The 12342-nt window shown below is 63.2% G+C and overlaps 1 protein-coding gene across 1 annotated transcript in view; it reads left to right on the plus strand.

Annotated features, from left to right (window-relative positions):
• Nucleotides 1-223: 223 nt before the first annotated feature.
• Nucleotides 224-12342, plus strand: part of ADAM28 (ADAM metallopeptidase domain 28) — a 25739-nt gene continuing 13620 nt past the window's right edge. The window contains exons 1-4 of the mRNA XM_039386642.1: nucleotides 224-284; nucleotides 8517-8605; nucleotides 9429-9593; nucleotides 10992-11073. Of these exons, the coding sequence (XP_039242576.1) occupies nucleotides 234-284; nucleotides 8517-8605; nucleotides 9429-9593; nucleotides 10992-11073 (387 nt within the window). The 5' untranslated portion in view covers nucleotides 224-233. The remainder of the gene's footprint in view (nucleotides 285-8516; nucleotides 8606-9428; nucleotides 9594-10991; nucleotides 11074-12342) is intronic.

Here is a 12342-nt window from a genome sequence, read left to right on the forward strand (position 1 = left end):
CCATTTTACCTTGGGCAGGTGAAAGAGGGAGGAGAAAGGAGGGCCGGGGATGGGAAAAGGGGTGGGGAAGGGGTGCCCCGGGCAGGTGGAGGGTGGGGATGGGGTGGGGTGGAGGTGGGGGGGGGGTGATGTCCCCGCCCCCCCCCACACCTGGGGGAGGTCCCAGCGCTGGGGGGGGTTTAGGGGGGTTTTGGGGCGGAGCTGCGGCTCGTCCCGAGCCGTGCCGGCCCGGCATGGCTTCCCGGGAGCGCCTCTGCGAGCTCTGGATGCTTTACTTCGCCAAGGTGAGCTGGGCACCGCGCCCCCCTCCCGGGGGGCAGCTGGGGAGGGGGGCACCCCTGGACCCCCATCTCCCCCGCTGGCTGTGTCCCCCCCACACCCGCCCCTACCCCCCTATTTGGGGGTGCTGCAGCGCAAGCACCGGCCCCCCACCATCGATGCAATCTGCATCCCGTGACCCCCCTTTTTTACCCCCCGTCATCCCCCTTGCACCCCAATGTTGCATCCCGGGGGGTCGCGGACCCCCCTCCGTGTATCCCACCCTTATATCCCTCCCATCCATGTGGGTCCCCCCCCCCCCCCCCGGACCCCCTTGTGACATCCCGGGGGTCCCCGAACCCCCCCGGTCGGGGGTCGTGCCCCCCCGAGCTCCGCGACACCCCCGTGTCCCCCCCTTGTGCCACCGCGTGTCCCCCCCCCGATATCCCGGGGGTCCCCAAACCTCCCGCACCCCCCCCGGCACATCCCGCCCCTCCTTTCCCACCTTTCCCGGGGGGGTTTGGGGTCCCCCCACCCCTCCAACACCCACCCGGGCGGTTCGGGGGGTCCCTTATTCCCACCCGGGAGGTTTGGGGGGTCCCTCCCGCCCTCCCCGGCAGGTTTTTGGGGGGGTTTTGGGGGTGTCCGTGTCCCTGCGCCACCGCCCGGCGACAGGTGCGGCCGCGGTGACATTGGAGCGGCGACAGGGTGGGGACAAGGGGGGTCCTGGCTCCGGGGGGGCGGAGGTGTCCTGTGCTTGGGGACCCCCCAAAAACCTCCCCGGCACCGCCACCCCCTCCCTCTGCCCTCGGGGGTCGCGGGGGGGGGTCACTGGCGGGGTCCCACCCCGAGACTCCCTCGTGTTTTCTCCTTAATTATCCCATTATCCCGATGGAGGGGCGGGGCCGGGGGGCGGATCCCGTGTCACCGCCCCCCCTCCCGGTGTCACCACCCCCCCCTCCCGGTGTCACCCCCCCCCCACCCACCGCTGTGCCCGCGGGTTGGGGTGACCAGGTGGGGTTTGGGGGGGAAAGGGCTTATTCCTGCCCCAAAATCCCGCTGTGACCCCGGGACGTGCAGGGATGGGCACCCCCAGTGCCAGCCGGGGGTGGGGACACCCGTGGGGGCTGTCACCTCACCTGGTGTCACCTGGGAGCCACCCCAAAACAGAGCCACCCCAAAACAGTCACCCCAAAATACCCCAAAACGAAGCCATCCCTCTTTGGTGGGACACGTCTGGGGTTGTGCAGGGACAGGGGCTGTGACATCGGGGGGGATTGGTGGCACAGGGACAGGTGCCACTGTGTTGGGGTGTCCTTGGCCATATGGGGACAGGTGCCACTCCACTGAGGTGACCATGGTCACACAGGGACAGGGGCCACTGCATTGGGGTGTCTGTGGCCACACGGGGACAGGGGCCACTACGTTGGGGTGTCCATGATCATATGGGGACAGGGGCCACACCATTGTGGTGTCCTTGGTCCTACAGGGACAGGGGCCACTACATTGGGGTGTCTGTGGCCATATGGGGACAGGTGTCACTGTTGAGGTGTCTGTGATTGTGTGGGGACAGATGCCACACCATTATGGTGACCTTGGTCCTACAGGTGCCATTACATTGGGGTGTCTGTGGCCATATGGGGACAGGTGCCACACCACTGAGGTGGCCATGGTCACACAGGGACAGGGGCCACTGCATTGTGGTGTTCTTGGTCCTACAGGTGCCATTACATCGGGGTGTCTGTGGCCATATGGGGACAGGTGCCATGCCATTGTGGTGGCCATATGGGGACAGGTGCCATGCCATTGTGGTGGCCATGGTCACACAGGGACAGGTGCCACTGCATTGTGGTGTCTGTGATTTTATGGGGACAGGGGCCACTACGTTGGGGTGTCCTTGGTCACATGGGGACAAGTGGCACACCATTGTGGTGTGTTTGGTCCTACAGGGACAGGTGCCACTACATTGAGGTGTCTGTGATTTTATGGGGACAGGGGCCACTGCATTGGGGTGTCCATGGTCATGTGGGGACAGGTGTCACTCTGTTGAGCTGTCTGTGATTGTGTGGGGACAGGGGTCACTACATTGGGGTGCCTGTGGCCATATGGGGACACATACCACACCATTGTCATAACCACACTCCTATGGGGACACCTGTCACGCTGCAGGGGTGTCTGTGGCCATGTGGGGACGTGTGGCACACCTTGGAGGGGCTCGTGGCTCTGTGGGGATGGGGGCCACTACACCTGTCATGAGCTGTAAGGTCATGAGGGGTCAGGTGCCACACTGTCCAGGTGTCCCTGGTCATATGGGGACAGGGGCCACTCCATCAGGTGTCCCTGGTCATATGGGGACAGGTGCCACACTGTCCAGGTGTCCCTGGTCATATGGGGACAGGGGCCACTCCATCAGGTGTCCCTGGTCATATGGGGACAGGTGCCACACTGTCCAGGTGTCCACAGTTGTGTGGGGCCAGGTCCCACAGCATCGAGGTGTCTGTGGTTGTGTGGGGCCATGGGCCGTGCCATCGAGGTGTCTGTGGTTGTGTGGGGCCATGGGCCATGCCATCGAGGTGTCTGTGGTTGTGTGGGGCCAGGTGCCACTATCCTGGGGTGTCTGGCCATATGGGGACAGGTGCCGCACTGTCCGGGTGTCCCTGGTTGTATGGGGCACACGTGCCACACTATTGAGGTGCCTGGGGTTGTGTGGGCACGGGTGCCACGACCTTGGGGTGTCCGTGGCCATACAGGGACAGGGGCCACACCATTGTGGTGGCCATGGTCACACAGGGACAGGTGCCACAGTGTTGGGGTGTCTTTGGCTGTGTGGGGACAGGTGCCACCATGTCAAGGTGTCTGTGGCCATACAGGGACAGGGGCCACTACCTTGGGGTGTCTGTGGCCATACAGGGACAGGGGCCACCCCACTGAGGTGTCCGTGGTCTTACAGGGACGCGTGTCCTGCCAGCAAAGTGTGGTGATCGCAGGGGGACAGGTGCCACCCCTTCAAGGGGTCCCTGGTCCTGTGGGGACAGGTGCCACTCCATCAAGTGTTTGTGGTCCTGTGGGGACAGGTGCCACTCCCTCAGGTGTCCCTGGTCCTGTGGGGGCAGGTGCCACTCCCTCAGGTGTGTGTGGTCACACAGGGGACACAGATGTCTGTGGGTGGCACTCCCTCGGGTGTGTGTGGTGGCACAGGGAGAGGTGCCACCTGTCAGGGTGTGCCCACTCCACGGGGTGGCCGTGCCACCTCTGAGGGGCACCGGGGACAAGGCAGGACCTCGGTGTCACCCCCCTGTCACACAGCAAAACCCTCTGGCCTTCGCCGTGGTGATGTCCCCAAGCCCCTGGAGAGGACGAGGCTGGAGTGTCACCTCGGTGGCAGTGCCACCTCGATGGCAGCGCCCCTGTCACTGTCCCCTCCCCGGCTGGTGACACCGGAGGAGGGCAGCGCTCCGGGAACGGCCACGTTATCTCTGTGGCTTCAAAACGGGACACAGCGCGTGGCCCCGGGGGTGGCAGGGGCGGGGATGTCCCCGGTGCTGGCAGGGGCAGGGATGACCGCAGGGGTGGCAGGGACAGCGATGTCCCCCGTGCTGGCAGGGGCAGGGATGACCCCAGGGGTGGCAGGGGCGGGGATGTCCCCAGGGGTGGCAGGGACAGGGATGTCCCCAGGGGTGGCAGGGACAGGGATGTCCCCAGGGGTGGCAGGGACAGCGATGTCCCCGGTGCTGGCAGGGACAGGGATGTCCCCGGTGCTGGCAGGGACAGGGATGTCCCCAGGGGTGGCTCTGCCACGGCGGGGCCGTGCCAACCGCGTTGTCCCACCCCCCAGATGGGATGGCAGGAATGTGATCCCCCCGCTGTGACCCCGCGACCCTCGGTGGCGGGGAGGTGACAATGCGGTGACTTTGTCCCCGGCCCCGTTCCGGGCGGTGTTGGGGGGGGGTGGGGGGGGGGGGGTGGGGGGGGTGGGGGGGGGGCGGGTGGGTGGGGGGGTGGTGGGGGGGGGGGGGGGGGGGGGGGGGGGGGGGGGGGGGTGGGGGGGGGGGGGGGGGGGGGGGGGGTGCCGCTCCGTTGCTCCCGGCATTCCCGGCCCGGCATTCCCGGCCCGGCATTCCCAGGCGGCTCCGCGCTGGAACAGCCAAAGCCACCCAACAGGCTCTGCCAGCCGGGACCGGCTGGGACAGGCACCGACGGCTGGCACGGGCACCCGCGGGGACGGGGCGGGCACCGGGAATCTTGGGACACCGGGAATCTTGGGACACCGGCTCCAGGTGGGTGCTCGGGGAATTTTGGGATGTCAGCTCCAGGTGGGCGCTCAGGGAATATTGTGGTGCTGAGAACTGGCAAACTCATCACTGCGTGGTTGGGGAGGGCAGGATTGGGGTTCTATTCCCGGGGAATATCGGGATAAACCAACCTGGTCACTGCCATGTGCCAGCGTCGTGGCAGTGCCATCGCCCCTCGTGCCACATGAAATCTTGGGATGTCAGCTCCGGGTGGGGGCACAGGGAATTTGGGACACCAACTCTGGGTGGGTTCTCAGGGAATTTGGCCACCGGCTCCAGGTGGGTGCTCAGGGAATTTTGGGATGTGAGCTCCAGAGGCATGCTCGGGGAACTTGGGACACCAATTCCAGGTGAGTGCACAGGGAATTTTGGGACACCAGCTCCAGGTGGGCGCTCAGGGAATTTTGGGATCTCAGCTCCGGGTGGGTGCTGCGGGAGCATCGTGGTGCTGAGAACTGGCAAACTCGTCACTGCACGGTGCGGGGAGGGCGGGATTGGGCTTCTATTCCCAGGGAATACCGGGATAAACCACCCTGTGCCGGCGTCCTGGCGATGCCATCGCCCCTCGCGACCACATGGAATTTTGGGATGTCAGCGCTGGGTGGCTGCCCAGGGAATTTTGGGATGTCAGCTCCAGACGGGCGCTCAGGGAACATCGTGGTGCTGAGAACTGGCAGACTCATCACTTGTACACTTCCCAGCTCCATGGTGTGGTGAGGGCAGGATTGGGGTTCTATTCCCAAGGAACACCGGGATAAACCAACCTGGTCACTGCCATGTGCCAGCGTTGTGGCAGTGCCATCGTCCCTCGTGCCACATGGAATCTTGGGATGTCAGCTCTGGGTGGGTTCTTAGGGAATTTTGGGATGTCAGCTCCGGGTGGGGGCACAGGGAATTTGGGACACCAACTCTGGGTGGGTTCTCAGGAAATTTGGCCACCGGCTCTGGATGAGTGCTCAGGGAACTTGGGATACTGGCTCTGGATGAGTGCTCAGGGAATCTGGGGTCACCGGCTCCGGGTGGGCGCTCAGGGAATTTTGGGATGTGAGCTCCAGAGGCATGCTCGGGGAACTTGGGACACCAATTCCAGGTGGGTGCACAGGGAATTTTGGGACACCAGCTCCAGGTGGATGCTCAGGGAATTTTGGGACACCAGCTCCAGGTGGATGCTCAGGGAATTTTGGGACACCAGCTCCAGGTGGATGCTCAGGGAATTTTGGGATATCAGCTCCGGGAGCATCGTGGTGCTGAGAACTGGCAAACTCATCACTGTGCAGTGTGGGGAGGGCGGGATTGGGCTTCTATTCCCAGGGAATACCGGGATAAACCACCCTGTGCCGGCGTTGTGGCGATGCCATCGCCCCTCGCAGCCACATGGAATTTTGGGATGTCAGCTCCGGGTGGGAGGGAATTTTGGGAAGCTGGCTCTGGGTGGGTGCCCAGGGAATTTTGGGATGTCAGGTCCAGGTGGGTGCTCAGGGAATTTGGCCGCCGGCTGTGGGTGAGTGCACAGGGAACTTGGGATACTGGCTCTGGATGAGTGCTCAGGGAATTTTGGGATGTCAGCTCCGGGTGGGTGAACAGGGATTTTGGGATGTCAGGTCCGGGTGGGTGCTCAGGGAATTCGGGAAACCGGCCCTGGGTGAGTGCCCAGGGAATTGGGGACACCGGCTCCGGGTGGACGCTCAGGGAATTTTGGGACGTCGGCTCCAGACTGGCGCTCCGGGAACATCGTGGTGCTGAGAACTGGCGAACTCATCACTCCTGCACTTCCCAGCTCCGCGGTGCGGTGAGGGCGGGATTGGGGTTCTATTCCCGGGGAATACCGGGATAAACCCCCCTGTGCCGGCGTCCTGGCGATGCCGTCGCCCCTCGCGGCCGCAGCAGGCCCTGGGGCACGGCCCGGGTGGGCAATGGGGGTCCCCTCACTGTCCCACGGCTGTACCCCCCGTGTCCCCCCGGTTCCCGGTGCCCCGGAGCGGGCGGAGGAAGCGCCGTTGGGGCAGCGGGTGACGTGGCACTTCCTGACGATCTGGGGAATTTTTTTTTTTTTTTTTTTATTTTTGGTGGCTTTGCACAAGCGGCAGCGGCGACAAAACGGGGGGGCCCTACAATAACACCCCAAGCTCCTCCCCCGGCCCTGTTCCGGCCGTGCCGGCAGCGCCCGGGGCATGGAGGGCACCGAGCACCCCCGGGGGCAGGTACCGGGAGCATCCCCGGGGATGCGGCGCTCGGGGGGGAGCGGCAGGTTGGGGGGGGGAGGCGGGCTTTTGGGGGGGGAAACGGGCGGTGACGGGGTTGGGGTGGGGTTTGGGGGGCCCCTCGCGGTCCCCTCTGGCGAGGAGGTGGCTGGGGGAGGGATGGGGGGCATTCCGTGCCCGGGAAGTTGGGAGCCGGGGGGCTGGTCCTCGTGGGAAGAGGGATGTCCCGAAGGGGAGACGGTCCCTGCCGGGTGGGGACACCCCAGGGTGCTGCGTGGGGGACCCCAAGGTGTCACAGTGGGGTGTTCAGGGCTGTGGGTGACCCCAAGGTGTCGTATTGGGGTGCTCAGGGACATGGGTGACCCCAAGGCATCATACTGGGATGCTCAGGGACATGGGTGACCCTAGGGCGCTGCTTTGGGGTGCTCAGGGACATGGCTGACCCCAAGGTGTTATATTGGGGTGCTCAGGGACATGGCTGACCCCAAGGTGTCACATTGGGGTGCTCAGGGCTGTGGGTGAACCCAAGTTGATGTCCTGAGGTGCTCAGGGCTGTGGGTGACCCCAGGGTGCTGCTTTGGGGTTGCTGGAGACGTGAGTGACCCCAAGGTGCCACACTGGGATGCACAAGGCCGGGGGTGACCCCGTGGTGTCCCCTTGGGGTGCTCAGGGCTGAGGGTCACCCCAGGTTGATGTGTTGGGGTGCTCAGGTGCTGATGGTGCCACCTTGGAGTGTTCGGGGACGTGAGTGACCCCAGGGTGCTGCTTTGGGGTTTTTGGGGCTGTGGTGACCCCAGGGTGCTGCTTTGGGGTTTTTGGGGATGTGAGTGACCCCAAGGTGCTGCTTTGGGGTGTTCGGGGACATGAGTGACCCCACGGTGCTGCTTTGGGGTTTTTGGGGGGGTGAGTGACCCCACGGTGCTGCTTTGGGGTTTTTGGGGGTGTGAGTGACCCCAAGGTGCCCCTTTGGGGTGCTCAGGGCCGTGGTGACCCCACGGTGCTGCTTTGGGGTTTTTGGGGGTGTGAGTGACCCCAAGGTGCCCCTTTGGGGTGCTCAGGGCCGTGGTGACCCCAGGGTGCTCTGGGTGGGGGTGCCCAGCCCGGGGTGAGTCGCTGACGTCCCCGTGTCACCGATGTCACCACTGTCACCATTTGTTGCACAACCTCGGGTGGTGTTGGGGGGGGGAGGCTCTGCCCTGATTGGCTGGTTCTGCATTTAGGGGGCAGGTGCTCTGTGAGCTGATTGGTCAGCGAGTCCACAGGTTGTGCTGCTCTCAATGCTGATTGGACAAGAGCCCCACAGGTTGTGCTGCTCTGGCACCTGATTGGTCGGCAAGTCCACAGGTTGTTCTTACTCTGGGTTCTGATTGGTTCAACGTCTGCGCAGGTTGTGTGGCTCTGGGCTCTGATTGGTCAGGAGCTCTACAGGTTCTGCTGGTCTGGGCTCTGATTGGTCAACAAGTTCCCACAGTTTGCGCTGATTGGTCAGCAAGCTCCCACAGGTTGTGTGGCTCTGGATGCTGATTGGTCAGTGAGTCCACAGGTTGTGCTGCTCTGGGCTCTGATTGGTTGGTGGCTCCCAGCGGTGTGGTCACACCCTGGCCCCTATTGGCCAGCTGCTCCTGAGGGGGCGTGGCTTGATTTCTCTGGCTGCTGATTGGCTGATGGATGCAGGGTGGGGCTCGAGGTGGCCTGTGATTGGCCTGGGCGGGGCTCAGGGTGGTCTGTGACTGGCCGGTGGCTGCAGCCCCTCCCTGCCCCGCAGAAGGACGTGTCGTACCTGCAGCAGTGGCTGGAGAACTTCGTCATGAGCTTCGAGAGGGTCATCACCCTGCCCTCGCTGGAGCCCCGCAGGTCAGGGACCCCCAGCACCCGGGGGGACGCCCCAGGACCCCTGAGGGACCCCGAACATCCCTGGGTGACACCCCCCAGCCCTCTTGAAGGAGCCCCCAGTCACCCCAGGTGACCCCTCCCATAACCTCTGAGGGACCCCCAACATCCCTGCATGACTCCCAGCACCCCTGGGGGACCCCCAACATCCCTGCTTGACACACCCCTGGGTGACCCCCCTCCATCACCCCTGATGGACACCCCTCCCGGCACCCCTGAGTGACTCCTCCCAGCACCCTTGGGTGACCCCCCCAGGACCCCTGAGTGACCCCCCAGCACCCCTGAGTGACCCCCCCAGGACCCCTGAGTGACCCCCCCAGGACCCCTGAGTGACCCCCCCAGGACCCCTGAGTGACCCCCCCAGGACCCCTGGGTGACCCCCAGGACCCCTGAGGGAACCCCTCCCTGCACCCCTGGGTGACACCCCCCAGTGCCACTGAGGGGACCCCCCAGGACCCCTGAGAGACCCCCCAGCACCCCTCCCTGCCCCCCAGGACCCCCGGGTGACACTCCCAAGCACCTCAGCCGTCCCTGGGTGACACCACCCCCCTCCCAACGCCCTCCAGAGCCCCCCAGTGACCCCCCCCCGGCACCCCTGGGTGCTGTGTGCGTGACACCCTGTGTGGGGGGGGTGCTGTCACTCGGTGTCACTCACCCTAAATTCGGGCTTTGCCAAATTTGGGCTCGTCCTGTCCCGGCTCCTCCGCCCCCGGTGGTTTCCCCCATCCGGTGTGGGCCGGGGGGGGGCCGGGGGGGCCGGGGGGTCACATCCTGTGCCCCCCCCCAGGCCGGAGGAGGCGGTGTCGGAGATCCCGGTGCTCCCTCGGGAAGTGCTCCAGGTGCTGATCCAGAGGCTGGGCCAGAGCGTGGCCCTGATCCCGCGGGAGGAGGGCGGGGGGGCCGGGCTGGGCCAGGCCCTGCTGCTCCTCAAGTTCTTCAGCATCATCTGCAGGTGGGTGACCCCCCCCCGAGGTCACCCCGACCCCCCCCATCGCCCCCTCCAGCCTCCCGTTCTCATTCCAGTCATTCCCGTTCCCATCCCGGAGCAGCAGGATCCGGGGCAGCCCCACGGGCGTTGAGGGGACCCCCCAGCTCTTGGTCCTGTGCCCCCCCCAAAAGGGAAGAACCCCCTCTTTGAAGGGACCAAACTGGTCCCAAACTGGTCCCAAAGCATCGTGGTGTCCTGTGGGATGCACACCCTGCTCCCAAAAAACACGGCATCCCAAAAAGCACGGCATCCCAAAAAGCACGGCATCCCAAAAAGCACAGCATCCCAAAAAACACAGCATCCCAAAAAACAACAGGGTCCTTTCCTGAGGTGCATCACCCTCCCCCCAGGAAATCCCAAAATACAACATTCCTCCCCCAAAAATTACATCATCCCCCCCCGAAGTGCATCCCATCACCCCAAAACACGGGATTTACACCCCCAAAATCATGTCACCCCTCCCAAAGTGCATCATCGTCCCCCTAAAGTTCATCAACCCCCCAAAAAGGGCATCATCCCCCCCCTAAAGTGCATCCCATCACCCTAAACCACAGGATTTACCCCCCCCAAATCATGTCACCCTCCCCAAAAGTGCATCATCAACCCCCTAAAGTGCATCAGATCAAGGACAGGATCTGATTTACCCCCCAACTCATGTCACCCCTCCCAAAAGTGCAGCACCCCCACTAAAATGCCATACTCTCACCCCAAACCCCAGGATTTACCCCCCCCACATCATGTCACTCCCCCCAAAAGTGCTTCAATCCCCCCCTACAGTGCATCCCCCTTACACCAAAAATACCCCAAATAACAGCATCCCCCCAAAGTCCAGCACCCCCCAAAACACAGCACCCCCCAAGGGCGGGTCATGAGCCCCCAAAACACAGGAACCCCCCGAAGCCTCTCACGTCACCCCAAAACACAGCATTTACCCCCCAAATGGCAGTTTGTGACTTTGGGATCCCCATGAAATGCCAGCATCCCCCCCAAATCCCAGCATCCCCCCCAAATCCCAGCATCCCCCCAAATCCCAGCATTCCCCCCAAATCCCAGCATTCCCCCCAAATCCCGGCATCCCCCCCCAAATCCCAGCATCCCCCCCCAAATCCCAGCATCCCCCCAAATCCCAGCATCCCGCCCAAATCCCAGCATTCCCCCCCAAAATCCCATCGCTCCCCTCCCTCCAAAGTGTCGAATCCCCCCAGAAAAGTGCATCGCCCCGCCCCAAAACACGGCGTTTACCCCGAGAAACACGTTATTTACCCCCCCAAATCCCATCTGCCCCCCGAAATTTTCCCATCTGCCCCCCTCCCAAAGCCCCTCCCGCGGGGAATCCCCCGCTCCCGACGTTTTCCTTCCCAGGAACCCGGAGAACATCCAGGCGGACAAAACTCCGGCGTTCCTGGCCGAGGTGCTGAGGCTGCTGCGGGTCTGCGGGGACAAGGTGGGCACGGGGGCCGGGGGCACTTTTGGGGGGCAGGGGGGCACTTTAGGGGGGGTGATGCACTTTGGGGGGGTGCTGTGATTTGGGGGATGCCGGACTTTGGGGGGGATGCTTTGTAGGGGAGTGATGCTGGGATCTGGGGGTGTAAATCCTGAGGTTTTGGGGTGATGGGATGCACTTTTTTGGGGTGGTGATGGGTTTGGGGGTGATGCTTTTTAGGGGAGTGAAGCTGGGATTTGGGGGGATAAATCCTGTCTTTGGGGGTGATGGGATGCACTTTTGGGGCTGATGTGCTTTGGGGGGGAACAATGCCCTTTTGGGGGTTGTGCTGGATTTTGGGGGTGATGCTGGGATTTGGGGGGTAAATCCTGAGGGTTTGGGTGATGTGATTTGAGGGGGAATGAAGTGTTTTGGGGGGATACTGGGATTTGGGGGATGCTGGGATTTGGGGGCTGATGGGATTTGGGGGCTGATGGGATTTGGGGGCTGATGGGATTTGGGGGCTGATGGGATTTGGGGGGGATGATGAAGTTTGTGGGGGGTACTGTGTTTTGAGGGATGCTGGACTTTGGGGGTGATGCTTTTGGGGGGGTGATGCTGGGATTTGGGAGCGTAAATCCTGAGGTTTTGAGGTGATTGGATGCACTTTTTTGGGGTGCTGATGGGTTTGGGGGTGATGCTTTTTAGGGGAGTGATGCTGGGATTTGGGGGGATAAATCCTGAGGTTTTGGGTGATGTGATTTGAGGGGGAATGAAGTGATCTGGGGGGATGCTGGGATTTGGGGGCTGATGGGATTTAGGGGGGATGATGAAGTTTGTGGGGGGTGCTGTGTTTTGGGGGATGCTGGACTTTGGGGGTGATGCTTTTGGGGGGGTGATGCTGGGATCTGGGAGATAAATCCTGGGTTTTGAGGTGATGGGATGCACTTTTTTGGGGTGGTGATGGGTTTGGGGGTGATGCTTTTTAGGGGAGCGATGCTGGGATTTGGGATGTAAATCCCAGGTTTGGGGGTGATGGGATGCACTTTTGGGATCAATGTGCTTTGGGGGGAATGATGCACTTTTGGGGGTTGTGCTGGATTTTGGGGGATGCTGGGATTTGGGGGGATAAATCCTGAGGTTTTGGGTGATGTGATTTGAGGGGGAATGAAGTGTTTTGGGGGGATGCTGGGATTTGGGGGCTGATGGGATTTGGGGGGATGCTGGGATTTGGGGGCTGATGGGATCTGGGGGGATGCTGGGATTTGGGGGCTGATGGGATCTGGGGGG

This window comes from Pipra filicauda, unplaced genomic scaffold (assembly GCF_003945595.2).
Source record: "Pipra filicauda isolate LSUMZ 115617 unplaced genomic scaffold, ASM394559v2 scaffold498_size1627759_pilon, whole genome shotgun sequence".
Taxonomy (NCBI): domain Eukaryota; kingdom Metazoa; phylum Chordata; class Aves; order Passeriformes; family Pipridae; genus Pipra; species Pipra filicauda.